This window comes from Marmota marmota, unplaced genomic scaffold (genome assembly GCF_001458135.2).
Source record: "Marmota marmota marmota unplaced genomic scaffold, marMar, whole genome shotgun sequence".
NCBI classification, from domain to species: domain Eukaryota; kingdom Metazoa; phylum Chordata; class Mammalia; order Rodentia; family Sciuridae; genus Marmota; species Marmota marmota.
Window position 1 is genome coordinate 19,962,083 of NW_026000026.1, and position 21,600 is coordinate 19,983,682.

Sequence of the window (21,600 nt, forward strand, 5' to 3'; positions counted from 1 at the left end):
TTTCCCTCCAAAGGGCCTGGGGAGGAAGCAGCCTGGAAGTCCTCTGCTACGATCCAACCTCCCGTAAGTCTTGCTCTATGTGGGGCTGGGGCTGGGTCTCAGTGGTAGAGCACTTGCCTAATAAATGAGGCACTGGTTTGAGTCTCACAACCACATAAAAATAAATAAAATAAAGGTATTGTGTCCATCTACAACTAAAAATATATTTAAAAATCATGCTCTATGTGATTAGATGTGTCTCTTTCCCCCATCCAGACCTCTGTTTCCATAATTGTAAATGTAAAGACCAGGGTAAAGGTGGGGACTTTGAAAGATAATCTTATCAGATGATGGGGTGGGGGGCAAAGGACTTAACTGATCCTGTGCCTGGATCATTCCAACCAGTGTGCCTGCTCTTTTGAATTGTTATGTGATGCTCACGACATCATATTAATTCTGCTCGAGCTGATCTCTGGGTTGTGGGATTTACAAGCATGGCTATTTTATGTTACAGGCAACAAGAAAAAAAATATTCTGAAATCAGAATAATCACCGTAATTTAACTTCCCGAATCAGGTCAGGAGAGACAGGAAAGGCAGCTCTGGGAGTTCCCTACCGCTGTGGGAGGGTGGGTACCATCAGGTGATGGGAGACTCATGCTGGGCCCAAGGGGATGTCCCCTAGGTGTGGAGTACAGGCCTGCCTGGGTTCTGGCATCCACAGGCAGCCTTGCCAAGTCCCAATGCCCAGGACCAGTGACACGAAGACCCCTGGGAGTGGGCCCTGGACATCTGTATCTTTGAAGCTATCCAGCTGATTCCACTGAACAGCCAGGATGGGAAGCCCTGCCAGGGCCATCAGCTGCCCCTGGGGTCCAAAGACTTGCACAGATGGTGCTGAGGGTGGGAGGGGACAGATGGCTGCACATTATTCTCACACAGTGCTGCTGGGAGGGGCAGCATGCGTGCTTGAGATGGCTGGGGAGACTGCGGACCTGCCCTTGACCTCCGAGAGGACAAATGTTCCCAGCCAGAAGATCAGGATCTAACAATTGTTTGAAATAGCAAACGGCCCCACTGGATTTTAACATTCTCTAAATAGCTTGCCATCATTTGAAAATCAGGTGTCACATTTTAAAAGTCTTTAGTTCTAATTTCTCATAAAATAAAATCAGAGATGACATTCCTGGGTTGTCTGTCCCTGAGCAACAGTGACTGGAGCAGAGTGCCGGCTACTCCTTAAAACTGGTGTCCAGCAGTTTGGTGGCACCAGCTTGTAATCCCAGCAACTCAGAAGGCTGAGGCAGGAGAATTCCAAGTTTATGGCCAGCATCAGCAATTTAGCAAGACCCTATTCTCAAAATAAAAAATAAAAAAGGCTGGAAATGTAGTTCAGTGGTTGAGTGCCGTTGGGTTCAAATCCCAGAGCAAAAACAAACAAACAAACAAACAAACGGTGTTCAGCCAGCAACACAGCCCAGTGATACTTGCCAGGGACATGAAAATTTTCCAGAATGGCTTGAGGCTTGCCTTACTCCTTTCTTTAAACAAAGTCATAGGCACCTTGTTTGTCCCCTCTAGAGTCACTTTATCAGACTGTTATACTACATGCTGGGCAACATAGGGAACTGTGCTGGCCAATGTAGCTAGACCCTGTCTCAAGATTAAAAAAATGAAAAGAGCCAGGCGCGGTGGTGCACGCCTGTAATCCCAGCAGCTTGGGAGGCTGAGGCAGGAGGATTGTGAGTTCAAAGCCAGCCTCAGCAACGGTGAGGTGCTAAGCTACTCAGTGAGACCCTGACTTAAAATACAAAATAAGGCTAGGGATGTGGCTCAGTGGTCAAGTGTTCCCGAGTTCAATCCCTGTTATCCCCCCACAAAAATAATAAATAAATAAAAAGAACTGGAGATGTGGCTCAGTGGTAAGGCACCCCTGGGTTCAATGTGAAAGAAAGAAAAGAAAGAAAAGAAAAGAAAGAAGGAAGGAAGGAAGGAAGGAAGGAAGGAAGAAAACCTTGCATGGTAGTTAAGTTCTCATCAGTGAAACTATATATGTCTGTCCTGTTTGAAGTTCATTAATGATCATTGTAAAATCATCATGGGTAAAATGACCTAAAAAATTCTAGTCTGGGGTAAGTGACACACAAACCAGGAAGGAAAGATGACACAGTCTCAACCACACAGCTGTGGCCACAGAGAATGACTAAGACTCCTGAATCCTAAACCCCAAATAAGACACCAGGGTTCCCAGTACTCTCTCCCTCCACACTGGGGCTCGCTCATGTCGTAAGAATCTGCAGGAGGTCCTGGGAAGGACCTGGGCTTTGCATCCTGGGACCACAGTGGGAAGCGCACTCTACCACTGGGCAGCCAGGAGTCCTGGGGTGACTCCTGGACCCATAGAGCTCATTCCTCACCTGCATGGTGGAGGGAAATTCCTCTTCACAGGGCTGTTGTGGAGGTAGCGAGGCGACACCTGCCCTGGTACACAGCAGGGCAATCCCTCCCACACCTGGCCGCGGCTGCCTGGTCATGCAGACCCGTGGGATCTGGGGACGGCAGCTTGTGAACGAATGGACCTCTCAGCCAGCAGGTTTTTCAAGGGTCTCCTGGGCACAGGAGCCCCCTTGTGGCTTTAATATGAACCCACTCACTCCAGCCTGGCCCTGCCCTGGGACCTCCTCTGTCCACCTGGCCACTGCGCCTGCTCACACCATCTTCACTGGTTCCGGCTCCTCCCTCCAGGGCCAGGAGGTCATCTGGGATGATGGAGAAGCGCTGGCTCCTCTGGAGGTTTCGTGGGTCTAACTGGGGAGGAGATAGGTTGGGGGTCCCAGGGAGGCTCCTCAGTTGCCAGAGTCCTCTCCTCTCCCAGGTGAGTCTCTCCTGTCCACTTTGGTCATTGCTGTGGCCCAGCTCAATCTGAGACATGCAAGCCGGAAGCGAGTGTGTGGCTGGACCTCGGTTGACATCAGAGTGAAGGAGGAAGAGAGACAAGTCAATGACTGGGTGGGAAGGGTCTCTAGAAATGGACAGGGTTCTTCGTAGGGTCTGAAAATCTCATTTTCCTGCCCCTCTCACGTACACAGACAGGAAAGGCTACAGAAGTCACAAGCCCTTGAGCAAATGAACAAAATGTTCAAAAACTGAGAATTTTTGGCTAAGGGTGTAGCTCAGTAGTAGAGCACTTGCCTAGCAGGCACCAGGCCCTGGGTTCAAGGGGGAACCCAGCACCACAAGGGGGAAAAAGAAAAGAAAAAGAAATTTGAGAACAGCAGTATCTGCACATTAAGCCAAGCCCAGCACCTGTGTGCCTTCACACTCACATAACCAGCCCTGTGCACAAACCCCTGGGTGTTTGCATAGGTGTTTTCTGGGGGAAATGGACCTCAGCTGTCAGGTTGTGACCCAGAAATGTTGGGTGAGAATCTGTTGCAGGTAGTGCACGTCTGTATCCCAATGACATGAGGCAGGAGGATCCCAAGTTCAAGGCCAGCCAAACCAACTTAGCAAGGCCCTAAGCAAGTTAGCAAGACTCGGTCTCAAAATAAAAAATAAAAAGGGTTAGTGATATGGGTCAGTGGTAAAGTGACCCTGGTTTCAATTCCTAGGGAAAAAAAAAAAATGCTGCCACTGAGGTTCAGGGAGTGTCTATTTCTCAACCCACTTCTTCCCTGAGTAGACAACATGGAACTTGGACAGACTGCTGGGTAAGACAGGCTCTAGTGGCTGTGAGGCCAGGGAGGCAGAGGGGAGGGTAGAATCCTTGCGACTTGCTGCTGGGCTGGATGGGGGTGGGAGGGACAGTCTTGGCAGCTGCCCATGTCACAGCTTGCATGGCTGGGCCAGGACACTGGTGCTGCTCCTGGGCGAGGAAAAGTGGTCAGAGGCAGGCTGCCGTGCTTCACTTTGTCGGGAAGGAACAGACATGGAGGGGTGTGAAGCAGCAGCAAGCAGCTCCAAGGAAGCTCAGAGACACACGTGGCGTCACAGGACCAGAGGTGGCACTTAGTCCCACTGCCACAGACGAGGCCTCTTTAGGCGTCCCGTGGGTGCCAGAGCTCCCTCTCTGGGCACGTCATTAGATTGCCCTGACACTTCAAGTTTCTATTTGTAAATGGAGGTAGGAATAATATCCTCTTTTAGCATTTCATAAAGGAGCCTGCAAAAGGCAAATGCTCAGCACAGCCCTGGCAGCCACCAGCCCATTATTATTGCATCATGATGGATGGCCCGCACTTCTTCCATATGTATTGCAAACCGTGTGTGTCCAGCAGTGCTCTGGTGCTTGGATACCTTGATTACCTGGCAGGCTGGAAGGTGCTCAGTGCCATGGGGAAGGGGAGTATAGAGCAGAGGGAGGGGGCGAGTGAGGTCACATAGGGTGGGTCAGGGTAGTCCTTTGGAAAAAGTGAAATTGGAGCATAGGACCTGGGAGGCGAGAAAGTGCCGAAGCAGTTGTGGAGGGAGGAGGGTTCCAGGCAGAGGGAATAGACAGTGCAAAGGCCCTGTGAGAGTGGTGGGAGATGAGGTCATGGGGTAAGAGTGGGGGCCACTGTGAGGAAACTCCTTGTGGCAGCAGTGGCTGGTCCTCCCATGCGACAGAGGCAGCGAGCTCTGTCACGGTGGAGAAAGCCAGTGCTGCAGCATGGCTGTGCCCTGAGGGGCCAGAGCTCCAGTATGGGGAGAGCAGGGGACAGCCTGCTCCAACATCGTGGGTGCTCAAGGCTTTGAGCAGGCCAGGGGCTCCCAATGTAGCCCCCAGGCTCTAGAACAGCCTTACCTGGTAGAGCAGGCTGACCAGCAGAGCCCCTCCTCTTCTGGGTCTTGGAGTGGCCCCTTCCAGCAAAACTCAGCTGGCCCTTGGCTCCAGGGCTCCCAGTTGAGATATAAATCTGAAGCATTTTCCTCTGAATCTGTGAAGGTCCAAAACAAGGCCTCTGGGGTGGTCACCTCCTGTCTCCCACCCCAGCCCCAAAGGATTCCCCTGCCAGGCCTGGGATCCCTACAACCTTGTCTGAGGCCAGGAGATCCAGGCAGAATTGTGACATCTGGGCCAGTCCTGAGGCCTCAAAAAGAGAACCTCCAATGACCAGGACCCAGAAAAAAGGTTGTTCTATGACTCAGAAAGCAGCCATATCCATGGACCAGAAAGGGAAGGACCTAGAGGTGCCAAATGACCTACTGTCAGGGAGCAGGCACTGAGAAGATACACACCCAGCCATCAACCCAGCCTCCATTTCTCCACAAGTTCACTCATCAAATACCTGTGTGTTATGTATGATGCCCATCACAGCGATATTTTGTGATGAAACACAAACACAAATAAAAGAACCCCTGGAACCCCATGCACAGCCATCATAGAGGTCTGGTGGCTGAGACTGGCACTCTCACCCTAAAGAGACGTGATTCATCATGAAGCTTTTCAAATGACTGCATTCTATCTGTCTCATTCAACTTGCAGGACATCTGGGTATGTTACAAGTAAGTTGCAGAAAAATGTATATGGAAGATCTGTCTTTAAATAAATCTTGCACCCCTTCCCGCTATTTTTGAAAACCTGCAAGTTATTAGGTGTATGCATGAGTTTCTAAATTTGGCTTATCTCAAGAAAGCCAGATGAGAAAGAAGAGGGGATTGGAAGACTATCTTCCTTACTATAGTCTTGTGTTCTGTCCTTGGTGGAGAAGTAAAGGAGGATGAATAGAGCAGTCAGAGTGTGACCAAGAACAGGAAATAGGAAGAAAAAACAAACAAACAAACAAATAAAAAAAAACCCAGCCTAATGTCCCTATCTATAAAATGGACATAATAAGAGCATCTTCCATGAAGAGGGTTAACTGAGGTTAAGACATGTAAATAGCACAGGACCTCCACGGGTGTTCAATTATGTCAGCAAGTGACTGACTTAAATTCAGTAAGATGGCTTGAAGTGACTGTTCTTGACTAGAGACAGTATATGCTCAAAAGAATATTGCCTATGTGCTGAGTATTTTGCACGCAATTTCTCAGTTGATCCTCTTATCAACTTCCTGAAGACTAAGTGTCCCTTATTCAAAGGAAACAGAAATGTTTCAGATTTGGGAATTTTTTCCCCTCTGGTTTTGGAATATTTTTATAGTTAACAGTTGAGCATCCCTAATCTGAAAACCCAAAGTCCCAAATGCTCTGTCTCATTTTTTATTTCAGATTTTTAACTTGGGGATGGTTGACCTGTAGTATTTTTCATATTTTACAGATAAGAAAAACTTATGGAGGTGAAATGACTTGGGGCTCATAGCCAGATGGCATAGTACTGGATTCAGATTCAGCCTCCCAGCTACACGGTCACGTGGAGTTCCACTGGGTGCACTTGCGGTGAAGTCAGGGAATTCAGAGGAAGCTTCCAACATCTTTCTCCAAAGACCATCATGGGGTGGGTAGGACCCTCCAGGCACAGTCTGTCTCAGCCCAAATCCATCTCTGATGTTTCCCTTCTTTTCAGATTGCAAACTCCTTTCAAATTGCAAGGAAGAAAGTCCACAGAAAAGCACCTTCCACTAGCTGGGCCTCTCTTCCCATGTCATGGTCAGAGGTTGGCAGTGTCCCCTCTGGCCAGTTCCCCAGGAGCAGAGTTGCCCATCTGATTTTTTTTTTTTTTTTATCTAAACACCTGTCTCTCCAGGCAGTTCCCCTCCCAGCTTCCTGAAGGCATTTTCCTCTCACCTTTGGGACCTGAAACCACCCCGCTGAACCAGACAGGAGTGCAGGGTGTGGGGAGAGGGAGGAGGGAGGAGGGATCGGAGTGGTTCTTGTCACCTGCTTATCATATGGGGTTCCGGGACAAACTGATTCCAATAAAGCAAGACAGAGAAGAATAAAAAACTGCAGGCCTGGGTGTCCTGAGCCTGCAGATCCAATATTCTGGGTTTGGGCCAGTCCCCAGAAGAAGCAAAACACATGTACCTATACCAAGAGTTCCAAGAAGACCAGCACCCTGAGAGGACTGCCTGCCTGCCTCACTTTGATGAGGGTTTCTCTTCACTGCAAAATTTACAAGGGACTTATTTCAAAATGCTATGTGGTGAAAGGTCAGGTGTCCCCTCCAGAGAAGCTACTTCCTCCCACAGTGAAAACAACAATGACTAAACCAGCTTGACTGGAATATTTTCTCAGCCTATAAGCACCTATGATGTGCCATGTGTATATCTGCACTAAGTGCCCTGACATGTAAGCTCTTGACATGCAGGACAACCCCAAAGGGCAGGTCCTGTCATCATCTCCATTTTGTAGATGAGATATAATGAGGCTCGGACAGGACTTGCCCAGAGCTATGCAGCTAGTAGATGGCAGAACAGAAAATTGAAGTTTGCACTCTCAGGTGCATCATGACCTGGGGCAGGTTGCTTCTCTCCAAGCCTCAGTTTCCTCAGCTGTAAAATAAGGATTATTTCACAGGGTTATTCTGAGGATTAGATGAGATGATGCATGTCAAGTGTTTAGCAAAGCCTTAGTACCTAGTGTTCAAAAGGCTAGTTACTATTAAGAGCTCTTTAAGGGACAAGACTGAAATTGGAACTCAAGTCTCCAGACTTCAGACACAGCTTCTATAGCCAGTGCACATGACCAAGCCTTGTGACTCCCACCAGTCACCAGGCCCAATGCCCAAGTTGTGCCCCTCAGGGGGGCTGTGGTCCATCCTGGGAACACTTTCTGAAAGCTAGAGGATTTCATAGGCTCTTACCTGGAACTCCTAATAATTACACAATGACCATCCCTATGTGAAACGTGGGGTAGGTGTGGGTGGGTGAATTGCTCAGGTTGTCTTAATAGCATGTGACCAGAGCTGGCACCACCCTCTGCTCAGCTGGCTAACAGTTTTAGAGTTGAAGGGCAGGAGGGAGAGGGTCAAGAGATTCCCAGGAAAAGACCCTTGGGTGGAGGGGGAACTCAATAGGATGCCTGAGGAGCAGAAGCATAGCTCCTGCCAAATGGCCTGGTACTATCCCAGTTGACCTGCCCCAGCTCCCCTCACGGCTGACTTTGCCCTGCCTCTTGCTCCTCTTAGTGGCCTGACAACATCAGGATGAATGTGTCAGCTTCCATGATCCTGTATCCCAGAAAACCCAGATCTTCTCTGAGGTGTGGTCTCTGCAGAAAACAGTATTAATGGTCTCTAGTACCTGAAAAATGTCAGTGCTTCTATAGCCAGTGCACATGACCATTGAGCCCATTGAGCCACCTCTTTCTAACTTATACCAAAGAACCAATATGCGTTCGGCAGCCCAGAGGGGATTCAGACCTGTACATAACATCCTGCTTCACAAACAGGGATTCACTCTTGGACTCTAGGTTAAGAAGTCCTAAACTATCAAATCAATCCCTTTCTCTTACTATTGACTGCTTGTATCTGAACCACACTTAAGGTGTCTAAGCAAAACACCTTTTTCTGCAGTTGTTTCAGAACATCTATTTGACACCCTGCCCAGCTCCAGGGGCCAGCCTGGTGGGTAAGAAGCTCACCTTGGTTAAGTAAGAAGCGCAACCAGATGATCAACAAGAACAGCAGCAAACCCATGGGCAGGCAGAGCCAGAACACCAGGAAAGAGAATGTGAGGTTATTCACCAGGGGCACCAGAGGGTACTTCATGGTGCATGAGAGTCTATGCTGGCCAGCCTGGGGGGCTGGCAGGGCTGCCCCTGGGACCTGGCAGGTTGGGGCCATGCTGTGCTCAATCCAATTGTGACTGAGCGGTGATGTAACAAGGAAGTCACAGTGTCCTTTAGGCTGAGCCTTCGGGGAAGAAGCCCTGAGGGAGGGCTGGTTTGGCAGCCTGGTGGGAACTGGGACAGTGAGACAGTCTGGCTGAGAAGAGAAGCCTGCCTTCCAGGCCTGCAGGCTGGGTTGAATCTCAGTTTGGCAGCTACCGGGTCCATGTGACAACTCTCTGATCCTTTTTTTATTAGATGGGAGTGAATAATTCTAAATTAGAAAACTAGATGATGTGACAAAAACCAGCCACAGGTGGGTGTTCACATATCTGGAGGTACAGATCCCATCAGGATCCAGCCAGGTCCCCAGGTCCCATCTTCCAACTGCACATGCACACACCCACACTGAGGGCATGGGGGATGGTGGCAGATTGAGGGAGCTTAAAGCCTTGTGCGGCAAACAGCTGTAGGCGCTCCAGCCAATCACTACTAAATGGGAAATGCAGGCCCAGCATTTCCCTTTTCCATGAAAACAACAAGACTATATTTTATGTGAAATCTCCCAAATTTAAAATGTTGGATCAACCTCGTTAAAACCTCGACTAAAGAAAATCTGTCAAGCTGGATTAGGTCACTGGGATGCCATTTAAAAACTTTAGCCCCTGAATAAAGGGGATTTATGTGGAAGCTTTTGCACTTGTCCCTGTTAGAGTTTTCAGGGAGACTTCTAAGGCTTGTTCCCTTATCTCTCAAGTGGGCAGAACACTCTTAGGTGCCCTTCTTATCTTCTCCCGCTTCTTTGTTGTTTATCTATTTGTGAAGTATTTAATAAATCTGACTGTGGCAGAAGTAGGCGCTGGGCTTCCCAGGACTCATCAGCCCCCAGGATGGGGGGAGGGACTGTGGATAGATTGGCAGCCTGGGCAGAAGGTCTGAGACATGGGACAGTCCATTCAGAATTGGCTGGTGTGTAGTCCTCTTCAAGAGGGTCCACGGAGCACCCACTCAGTCACTGCCAGCATGGAAGGTACTTATTAAACACACCAATTCCTAGGTGCAAATCTCCCACTGAGTCTGAACTTGGTATCAACACACCAAGCCCAGAGTGATCCTGAGTCAGACTTGGAGACCACAGCATTCCATGGCTCAAGAGCAGAGGTTTGAAAGTCAGGCAGAGTCATTTGAGGCTGGGAAGTGGGACACAGACATATGGAGTGACATGGGGGAGATGTGGAAGAAGATGCCAGTCCAGAAAGAAAGGAAACCAGTCCAGCCACAGGGAAAAAAATAGAGCAGGGGAGGGGAGAGATGGTGCTTGGAGGGCCAATGGTTTAGAGGGAGCTCAGCCTTACTGTGGGATGACAATTCCCCAAAAGAGGTCTGAGAAAATGGTATTTGAACATGCATCCAAGAGCAGAGCCCAGATAGGCTGTGCCTGGATACAAGGTCAGAAGCAGGGTGGTCGGGGCTGGGGTGATTCTAGGCCCACACCTCTAAAGAGGGTGGGTCAGAGAGCTGAGCAGCCAAGTTCGAAGGGACTTAACACAGGTCTGGCTATGAAATCTTCCCAGACACCCAAATAGGGGCCACTGTGTAGTCAGCTTTCCTGGCTACCAATTCAGACAGAAGTCCTGTGGTAGGAGGGCAGAGCAGGGCAGCTTGGGGAATCTGTGCTATTGGGGCAGCTATGGCCAGAGGAATGCACCATAAGCCTCTAATGGTGAGATCTAGACAATGAGGCGCTAATCTGACCTCACGGAACCCTGCAGCCAACCCTGTGTGAAGGGGAAATGGGAGCAGGGGAAGACCTTCTGTGTCTTCCCTGTTTCCAGATTGCCCAGCCCTTACAGAGCTCAGATTTTTCTGCAAGTAGAATATCCCAGGACTGAGAGTCATCCACCTTCAGCAAATCCTGGCCTCTCAGCAATAGAAGACACTTCCATCATAGACAGCCAAGTGCTTTTCTTTTAAAACTAATCTGAGTCATTCACAAAACTCTACTTAAACCAAGGTTGAAAGTCCACACATCTAAATTATGAAGGGCCATCAAAGACAAGCAGACCCCCTGGAAAGAGTAAAATTACGCAAGACCCCAGCCTGTAACCAAAAGCACACACAGTTATTAGATAAGAATCTCCTTAAAATTTAATTAACTAAATGTATTACATTCAGTATTCCACGGATTTCTTCTGGACAAAGATCGGCATAAATAAAACAGACCTCTAGACCTTCTTCCCTAGCTGACGAAGATCAAACACAGGAGGCGAGGGGACACAGGTACACCTTTATATTTACATCTCGCCTTTACTTTACAGTTCAGTGCCAGAAGTATTTACAGAAAATACAATAAGAAAAAGATCATGTCTTGGCAACATACCGAAATTCATACAAATCGTATATATGGTTTCAAGCAAATAATGATACTGCTTAGTTTTTAGCCACGACTGCCAAGCCCTTCAGAAAAAGATGTCTTGGTCACTGCAGGAGACAAGGACTTGGGAAACTTGGTTTGCTTCAACAAATATTTATTGGGCGCCTACTATATGCAAGGCACTGTGGAATCCCGAATTACACCTTTTTCCCTCACCATTAAAAAAATGAAAAGTGTCTGAAGAATAAGGGTCAATATTCTGAGAAGAACACCACACAGTGCATGGCTTTGTTAGCTGCTGAGAGACCATGGTCTGACTCCACACCATCCAAAGGATCCCTCCAATCTCTCCACCTCAGGAAGAGGATGTCAGGAGCCCTGAAGCAGACCAGCTGGCTCCAATATCAGTTTGTGTAAACATACACATCAATCTTTTTAGGAAGCTATAATCTGAATGGGTCTTACAATGCTGAATGAGAATTATTACCAGCAGGAGTGTCCAGTATTTATGTCAACATCTACCAAAAAACAGGTCTTTGCAAAAGACCGACTCTCGCTTTGGGTGAAGCTCTACTTTTCAACAGAAATAAATACTCTCAAAGACTGTCTCTAGAAATCAGTCTGCAGAGCCTGACAAATGCTTCCCCAGCACATGTAGGAAGGAACTGTTCATGAACACCTTGCGCACACAACCGGTGGGCAACTGACATTACTGGCCAAAGGCATAGGTATTTTGTATACATAAATGAGAGCAGAGAAGGACTGTCTTGAAAAAGAGGACCTGGAAGCCAAGGAAAGCACGAGTGTGTGTGTGTGGCTAGGGAGGGGAACAGCTCCTGCCTTGTATTATTCCAAAGGACAGGAGAGGGTCTTAGGAGGAAGCCCTAAATGAAAGGGAGAGGTGGCTAGACATGGAAAGGGTTAGAAAGGTAAGAGCCCTCCTTTGTCCTTAATGCTCCCAAAGAGAAGCAAAACCCCCACCTTCCTGAAACTTCAGAAGGGAGCATGAGGAATGACTCACCTGTCTCTTGGGCAGTGCTTTCTTCTTCCCAGAATGCCACATGCATCCACCCCCAGCACATACAGCCAAATTGGACTACTAAAGATTATTACCAGGTATTAAATATGTTCCTCTGGCAATATTCTACTCAAAGTGATTTTTTTTTTGGGGGGGGTACCAGGGATTGAACTCAGGGGCACTCGACTACTGAGCCACACACATCCCCAGCCCTATTTTGTACTTTAGAGACAGGATCTCACTGAGTTGCTTAGTACCTCACCTTTGCCAAGGCTGGCTTTGAACTCGTGATTCTCCTGTCTCAACCTCCCAAATTGCTGAGATTACGGTATGCATCACCACGCCCAGCTCAAAGTGATTTTTAATACAGGCAATTGGGTGACCTTAGTGACCATGAATCCCAAGTCATACTAGTGAAAGGTCCAAGGGTTCATACCACACTCCCTTTTTAGACAGATGAAATTTTGAGCAGAAGGAACCAGCACTTGGTGAGGTACGTGGATCAGACAGTATGTTGGCTCTGTATACCCCGGTGGGGGGAAGGTCGAAACTCCTTCCCTGGGGACCACCAAGTCTCCCAGACTGCAAAAGTATTCACTTGCCAAAGTCATTAGAATTCTAAAAAGTTGCCAGAAACTAGAGCTATCTAAAGAATCGGCAAGTCCATCCTCAACACACACATACTGTATATTGTTCTGACATTTAAACTATTGACAAAAGTAAAAGATTTATCTGAAGAATCACACTGAGGAAGTACATCAACATCAGTTATTTTTAACCTCTGGAATGTTCTAAGTTACACACTCATTTATGGCCTTCTTTGTTTACTTCAACCAGAACAAGGGATCATTTTCCCATGAAATATCAATCTGATATTTCCTTTAAAGTTATTAAGCCTTACCTTATTCTTGCTGAGCTACTAAATCATTTTTAGAGTATAAATCACTAAATCTTTATCACACATTCCTCCCTTCCTCCCATACCATCTGGAAACATCAACTTATTGCCCAGCTCAAAAAGAAAACCAATTATTAAATAATATTATACCCTGAATAGAAACTAGAGTAATAGAAGGAGGAGGGGAAGGTTAACTTTACCTGAGCTTACAAAAAGGAAGAAAAGGGTGTGGCCAACTTATGACCAAGAGCTGCTATGCCCACATTTCTTGCTCAGAGGTGGCAAAATGCATACTTCTGGGATAGTTGTCTGGCAAGGAATTAGGTCCTACACTACCCCTGACCCTCTAAGAAAATGACTGAAACACCAAGCCAGACAGGCCAGTGTAGCCCTGACCTACAGAACCTAATAACATTAGAGTGCAAGTGGAAAAATATCCTTGAACAACTCTGATCACTATTCTTTGTACTTCAAATGTCACTTATTTTTCTTCATACAAAATAATCTTGCTAAAGAAGAAAGCACACACAAAAAAAGGAGAAATGAATGGTATATACTATAGCACTATAACAGGAATCCTTGTAAGGATGGTCTGCATCTGTGTTTGGCCACCTCCAAAGTTTTATCCCTGGCAGAAAAGTAGCAGCGAGGTAACAGAAATATTTCCAAAACTCTGGCAGGGATTTGCTGGGCCTTTAGCTGCAAAGTCCTGACAGCAAGACAGCCATTTTTAACAGCATCTGCCCAAGGAGGTAGCCACTAACATTTGCCAATCATGATGTAATCCACGAGCTTTCCAGAAAAGATCTGAAGTAGTAGCATTGAGAGGCTACTTCCTGAACCCCAAATGAGAATCCTTCATCAACTATTACAGTTTGCTGCTTGGTCCTGAAATAAGAGATAATGGATGAAACTAAATAATTTTCAACCCTGTTGTGAATTTATATTTCTTGATATGTAATCAAGAATCACAAATATTTAAGCTGTTATTTTGTCGCCAAGATGGAGACAAATAATGGAGAGTAGAGGCATCACTGCTGTCTGACAGCTTTGAAACCCCACAAACTTCTTTAGTATCTCCATTAGAGGACAAGGCTGAGCCTCCATTGTAATCTGTCCACTCAGGAACTGAGGCCTTCAGAGAGATCTGAGTAGTGATGAGCATGGCAGCTTGTTTAAATATGGAGAGAAAATATGGAATATGTTAATGTCAGACTTCTGAGCCAAAGACATTTATGTTCTTTTCTTTTTGTCAGTTTGACAGTTGGATGACAAATGGACCTACAAGTGAGCAGAAGGCTGAGACTCCTTTCCTTCTCCTCCATTCTGTCAGCACAAGCCTGTAAGTGTCCTGGAAGATTGTGAGACAGATTTTGATTTTGAATACAACCTCCTAAAAAGTGAGGTATAAAACTATCTTCAATTTCTAATTTGCAAATTTGTTGATACTACCAATACATGTGTTTAACTGAGATGCATTAAAAACCTTTCTCCTCAAAAGGCTTATATTTAACTAAAATTGTCACTTTTAAAAGAAAGTTTATGGCTAAAATGTTTATCGTCATTACCAGCATGAATATGATTGTGTCTGGGAGCCCATTTCACTAGAAAGCCAAAAGTCTTCTATCCAATGGGTTTACAATGTGTTTCTTCTATTCTGGTGATTAAACAGCAAACTCTTGGGGAGTGATTTGTTTATTTTTACAGTGATCACCTATCAAACTGTCTTGCTTTGATATTACAGTCCCCACACTGGAGTTCAACTGTCCTAGACAGACAGTGGTCTAAGAACTGCAGCTCTTGAGTCCAACCTCCTGGAAAAGTGAAGTATAAAACTCTGGCTCCAACTGCTTGTTACGGTACTTGTTGACGATGTCGGTGATTTTCTGTTTCCGACGGACATGTGGTGGGCTGTAGGAGTCACTTTCCAGTCTCTTTCTTCTACAAATGTTTATTACAGTCTGCCTCACCAGAAAGCCTTGAAAACAGAGGGTAAAATAATTGTCAACAGCCAGTCGTCAGGTGACCTCTCAGAGGACCTGTCCCTCCTCCTCACTACCTCATTCCATTCGCATAACTTCCCATCCCAGAGAGACAGGCACAGCACTAAGAACAAATCAGCACAAGAATGACAATGAGGAGGGAACGCAGAATCAAAATCTGGTTTGACAATCCATTTCCTGCCCTGGCTTGCAAACAGATATCTTCCTTGATTAATATTCAAAGTTTGTGAAGTCCCATTTGCACTTACTAAAGACAGTTTAAAACAGAACAAAACGTGCTTCCTTTTTAACAAGAACAGTAGCATTTTCTACATATAGACTCTAGAAAGTAATAGTATCTTTTCTTTATTTTTACTACTTTTTGGTTTATAAAAGTGTTAAAAGAGTTGGGTGTGATGGTGCATACTTGTAATCCCAGCGGCTCTGGAGGCTGAGACAGGAGAATTGAGAGTTCAAAGCCAGCCTTAGCAATGGTAAGGCCCTAAGCAACTCAGCGAGACCTTGTCTCTAAATAAAATACAAAATAGGGCTGCAGATGTGGCTCAGTGGTTGAGTGCCTCTGACTTCACTCCCCAGTACCAAAAAAAGTTTTAAAAGAACGAAGGAAAGAAACCTCAGTCCTTCAGCGCACATGAAGACCTTACCGAGTGCTCGCCGGCTGACTATCATCCCATCCACAAGAGGGATGACCATGTTAAATTTTCCAGTGGCTCCTTGGATTTTTATCCGGAACAATCCAGTGTTTAAAGGGTGTATGAAGATAACTGGAACTTCTTTTTCAAGATTTGTAGATCTAAAGAAAAGAAACGTCTTTTCAGCTCAGACACATAAGAACTAAAGTCCCCCATATGTAGCATCAGAACAGCCCGCATCTCCTGTTGTTGTTGCTGACAATCCTCTTTCTGGGAGGCCATGTTGCTGTATCCATAACACTTAGCTCTAAGTGCTCATTTCTGGAGTCAGGCTTTTTATGTCAACAAAGGTTGAGAAGAATGCTTAGAAAACCACTGGGGAGAAAAGATAGAAAAGCCAAGAATCTATTGTAGGAAGCTGCGAATCCAGCAGCAAGCTATGGGACTTCTACTTAGCTCTCCCTTTTGTACGGAACATAATGTACTTGCCAGAGTGCAGGGAATTCCAGCACAGTGGAGGATATACCTCAGAGCAAATGAGAAACAGCTGAAGCTCAGTGTGGAAATTCTGGAAGTCAAGAGAAGAGGTTGGGAGGGTCATCAGTTTGAACTGGCGGCAAGTGGCCTCTTCAGCTGAGGTGATAAATGGCCACATCTTGGCAGGGCCAAAGCTGTTAGAGCCACTAACTGACTGGCAGATGCTAAGGTCAGCAACTGCACCTCTGAACAAGTGAGTCACATATCACACATCATGGACTGGCCAACCCATCTGGAGGTACTCATGTTATTATGTGATGCTCTAAGCTGGGGGCTTTTTTCTTTATAACACATTTTCTTTCTATAGAGGCAAAGTGAGTTTAGCAAAAGAAATACTGAGTTAATTTTTCAAGACATTTAAAAAATAATAAATCCTAGAGTAATTCTGTCCCCAAGCTGAATTCTAAACTTTGCTAATCTACCAATAAAATACAAATTTTACAGCCATATCTTATTACAACTTTTTTTTTTTGAGAGAGAGAGAGAGAGAATTTTTTTAATATTTATTTTTTTTTTTAGTTTTCGGCAGACACAACATCTTTGTTTGTATGTGGTGCTGAGGATCGAACCCAGGCCACACGCATGCCAGGCAAGCGCGCTACTGCCCGAGCCACATCCCCAGCCCCTTATTACAACTTTTGACCTAAAAAGATTAAAACCACAAAACAGTGTAAGTCGGTTAAAGGTCTATTTCCAACTAGCTATAGAAATGCCATCCTTATGACAACTATCCCATAGTCTCTTCAGCAAGTCACCATCATGAAGCATAAAAAGGAAGTTGTTTTAGAGTAAAAGAGATGGAAGGAGTTAACACCAGATGCATAGTCGTGGAATGAATTCTGAATTGAATAAACCAGTTGTAAAGAAATTTTTAGGGAATGTGGAGAAATGTGAGTATTATTAACTTTATTATTGGGATAATGTTATCATTAGCTATCTGAAAAATGTTCTTAAGGAATACATACTGATATATTTAGAATGTTATGAAATCTGTAATTTGTTTAAGATTACTTCAACATGAAAAATATGAAACTTAAGAATGACTTCCTTTTTTAGAAAAAAAAATTAAATGATAGTGTTAAAATAAACTACTTGGGAAGGTGAGAGAGGATTGCCAAGTTAGAGACCAGAACAAGCAACTGTCTCATTGGGACCCTGTCTCAAAAAAAAAAAAAAAAAAGGGGGTTGGGGATGTAGTTCAAGCATAGAGTACCCCTGGGTTTAATTCCCAGTACCACAAACAAATGAACAAACACCATCTCTACAAGTTTTCTTCAATAATAATCTAACAATGTTAGAATAAGTTCATCTTATATGCAATTAGTATCAGATGATGTAAACAGAAGGAACTGAAGTTAAAATACTAAGTTTGGGGACAGCTCTGTGATGTAGAGATGAGATTAGCAACTGAGGGAAAAGGCCTGGGTTTGGATCCCTTCTTCTGCATTTACTGAGTGCATAGGGCTGAGGAATAAACCTCTATGGGCATATTTTATCCTACTGGTAAAACAGGAATGATAATTATAACTTGGAGTTGTAAACCAAAAACCAACAAGCAAAATGTCTTGAAAATTATAAAGATTAAACAATACGTTATTATCTTAGAATCATATTCTGTTCTTATTCTTTTTGTAAATGGGCAGGTAAAACAGAAATTTTAACATAATAACAAATTTTTTTTTTAATATTTATTTTTTAGTTTTCAGCGGACAACATCTTTGTTTGCATGTGGTGCTGAGGATCGAACCCGGGCCGCACGCATCCCAGGCGAGTGCGCTACCGCTTGAGCCACATCCCCAGCCCCCATAATAACAAAATTAATATTACATTTTACTTCAAAATACTTTCCCGTTAAATAGCTCATTAGATTAGGATATTTTAACTGCTATTATCCAGAATGATTATTTTTCCAATTTAACTCCATCATTTCTGTCATAATTATTAACACAGTCTTCATTAATGCTTTAAGAATTTAACCTTTATTTTATTTATTTGTTTTTATGCGGTGCTGAGGATCAAACCCAAGTCCTCAACCATGCTGGGCAAGTGCTCTATAACCCCAGCCCCTTCATTAATACTTAATTGCTGCCTCTTCTCCATTTTTCCTTTTACTACAGGCAAATGTAAAACAGGAATTAATTATATTATTTAAAAATTCAGTGCTCAACATCACTGATTATCAGGGAAACTCAAATTAAAACCACAATCAAATATCACTTCACACCAGTTAGAATGACCATTTAAAAGAACAAATAAACAAGGCTAAGTGTGGTGATGATATAGGGAATAAGGAATCCGTGTACACTATTAATGGGAATGTAAATTAATGCAGCCACTATGGAAATCATTAAGGCAATTCCTCAAAAAATTTAAAAAAACCCAGAACTACCATGTGAAACAGTAATCCTGCTTCTGGATATATAAGAGGACCTCAAAGCGGTTTATTTGCACTTGCATGTTCACTGCAGCATTATTCACAACAGCCAAGACATGGAAGCACCTTGGATGTCCCAAGAGATGAATGGATTAAGAATATACCACATATATATACAACAGAATATTTTTCAGCTTTAAAAAGAAGGAAATTCTGCCAGTTATAGTAACATGGATGAATCTGGAGAACATTATGCCAAGTGAAATAAACCAGCCAATCAAAAGACAAATTTTACATGACACCACTTACATGATGAATCTAAAACAATCAAATCAATGAAAGCAGAGAGTAGAATGGGGATGGAGAGAGAGAGAACAGGGATATTAATGAAATGGTAAAACGTTTCCATCATGCAGGATAAATAAGTCCTAGAAATCAACTGTATAATACAGTGGCTAAAGTTAACTATACTGAATTGTTTACTTAAATTTTTGCTTAATGGGTAGGTCTTATGTTAAGTGTTCTTATCACAAAACAATAACAACAATTATAATAAATAAAAAGGCAGGAGAAAACTTCTGAAGATGATGGATGCTTACAGCATAGACTGTGATGATGGTTTCATTCATACTTATCTCCAAGCTCATTAAATAAAACAAATTTAAAATGTGTACAACTTTTTATGTATCATTCATACCTCAATAAAGTGTTTTTTAAAAATTCTCACAAATTTGATAACCTTGTGCATGTATGTACAAACTTTTGATTCTTTATTTTTATTTTTTGCCTTTAATCTTTTTGTTTTATAATTCCTTCTTTAAAAAAATCTCTTTTTAGTTGTGATGGACCTTTATTTTATTTGCTTATTTAATGTGGTGCTGGGAATCCAATGCAGTGCCTCACGTATAAGGCAAGCGCTCTACTGCTGAGCTACAACTCCAGGCCCTATAATTCCTTCTTTATTAAGCTACAACTGACATAAAAACAGACATGCTGATAAGCTTCAAGCAAATGAAAAAAAAAATGTACCTCAGAGAAGTGCTACTATTTGCAGTAGTTTCCACACCAGTACTGATCTCTGTCATCAAATCTGAAAGGGGAAAATTTTCTGCAAAGAAATAATAACATTAAAATTAATATCCCTCTCATTTTCCCCAAACAATAAGAAATCCAATTTTCTAATCTCTTTACATAGGCAGACAACAAATATATAGACCATGCTCTCCTATGTAATCCTAATGATTCCCCTGGATGGAAAAAGAAAAAAAAACCCTCCCTCAAGAAATACTTTAGTTAAGTTCATCTAAAGTGAAGGATTTTCAGAACATGATCCATGGTCTGTGAGGGTTTGGCTGGAAAGCAACTATTGTAGTTTCCCACAAACTCTGGGATTCTAAGGTAAGTATGCATTTCTAACGCTCTCATGTTGCTTACATAAAAACCACAAAAAAACATCCATAGTAGGACACTTAAAGACAAATTAACCTTTATATTAAAACTAGACAGAGCACATGGAAATATTGTGTATGAAATCCTTCCCCTTCCCTTCTCCAGAGGTCCTGGGAAGATTGGGACATTAACTCTGATACCAATAGAAATAGTTAAAAGTTTTCTATCAACTAGTCTCATAGAATCTTTACAACTGTGAAATAAGTGGCATGATTATCTCCATTTTACAGATGGACAATCTCAAAGTTAATGCAGTGGAGTTAAAGCAGTGGAGATGAGACACAAACCCAGGCTTGCTGGATTCTAATCCCTGCTCTTGGCCACTACAACATGCCTCTGCTCCCACTTCCTTCAGACATTTGGCAGGTCACTGTCATTCTGTTATTTTATTTATGGACAACATCCTTATACAATACCTATATCATCATAGCGTTCTACCCAGACCACAGAAACTCTTGTCTCAGGTCCAAGAGGAGGCACAGGGCGACCCTGAGGCAGCTTCTTCATTCTGGAACTGGGACTGAGCTATATGAAGAAGAGGAGAGAAAAAGTGCAGACTTCATAAAACTACCCAGTCGTACATTTATGTAAGATATTCAGCTTACAATGTAAGTATCAAGTCATGAAATCACTTCAGGAAAAAAAATGCAAAATACATTTGCCAGAAAACACTTCTTTGGCTTCTTCTTCTTCTTCTTTTTTTTTTTTTTTAATCAGTCTTAACCTAGAAAGAGGAAATGAAGTCCTGAAATTGTCAAAGGAAAAGAGACAAGGAATACTGAACAATTTTAGTTTGCATACCTACCTTATTGCTAATTTTGCTATGTTTTAAAGGGGGCTTAAAGGGATCTGAGTCTATATTATAACCAGAAAAAGGATGCTTTCTCCATCAGAGCAGTATCACTACTTTGCCTGGAAACACTAAAATGTCTCATATCAGCAAGTTATTCCTAGTTTTCAGACCAGATGTTTCCTAGCAATTTAGGCCTAATCCTTTTCCTTATCGGCAAAAAGAATTCTTGGGATTTTCCTATCAAGAACAATGTGCTCTGGCTTTCCTGCCACCCAGCTGGCTTCACATTTCTCTCCAAGGCTAATAGGACTATGGGGCTCTCCCTTGGCAAACTGGCATTCTGAGCTAACCCACTGTTAGGGCATGCAGCAAGCTGGTTGTGCTAAAGCCCTATACCAAGTCCATATATAGAAAAGGGAAATCCCATACGTAAGTTAAATTTTAAAATTTAAACTCTTTCATTAGCACAGAAATATGTCTTCACCAAATGGCCAGAGTTCATGGCAAGCCCCCCAGATTTGTGCTTCTACTCTGCATTCACAGAAAATGACTGTTCCAAGATTTCTCCCAAACCAATCCAGCACATTCAGGGACTATTTTCTTAGCAGCATGGCATTTAATTTTCTTTAACTTTAATTTTCTCCATTTCTGATCTCTAACCCTAGATATAAAGGGCTCCTGAGAGGTCAGGTCTGTGTGGGTCATCTCCCATTTGGCTAACTCAAAATAACCTTAATTATACCCACAAAATCCCTTTGCCAAGTAATGCAGCTCGATTATGGGATATCCCATCATATTCACAGGTTCCACTACACATAAGGGCAGGACATTCTACAAGGGCAATGGTCACTTGAGGT

The 21,600-nt window shown here is 43.8% G+C and overlaps 2 protein-coding genes across 6 annotated transcripts in view; both read right to left on the reverse strand.

Moving 5' to 3' along the window:
• Positions 1-4,666: 4,666 nt before the first annotated feature.
• Positions 4,667-9,130, reverse strand: Adig (adipogenin). Its single transcript, XM_015482284.2, has 2 exons — positions 8,481-9,130; positions 4,667-4,894 (listed from the first exon to the last, which is right to left on the reverse strand). The coding sequence occupies exons 1-2, from the start codon at positions 8,680-8,682 to the stop codon at positions 4,758-4,760; spliced, it is 339 nt and encodes a 112-aa protein (XP_015337770.2). The 5' UTR covers positions 8,683-9,130; the 3' UTR covers positions 4,667-4,757.
• Positions 9,131-10,941: 1,811 nt separating this feature from the next.
• Positions 10,942-21,600, reverse strand: part of LOC107139494 (Ral GTPase activating protein non-catalytic subunit beta) — a 65,437-nt gene continuing 54,778 nt past the window's right edge. For all 5 annotated transcript variants that reach the window (XM_048810954.1, XM_048810953.1, XM_015482400.2 and 2 more), the window contains 4 exons: positions 20,367-20,475; positions 19,531-19,609; positions 15,603-15,751; positions 10,942-14,933 (listed from right to left, as the gene is read on the reverse strand). In XM_048810954.1, the coding sequence (XP_048666911.1) occupies positions 14,740-14,933; positions 15,603-15,751; positions 19,531-19,609; positions 20,367-20,475 (531 nt within the window). In that variant the 3' untranslated portion in view covers positions 10,942-14,739. The remainder of the gene's footprint in view (positions 14,934-15,602; positions 15,752-19,530; positions 19,610-20,366; positions 20,476-21,600) is intronic.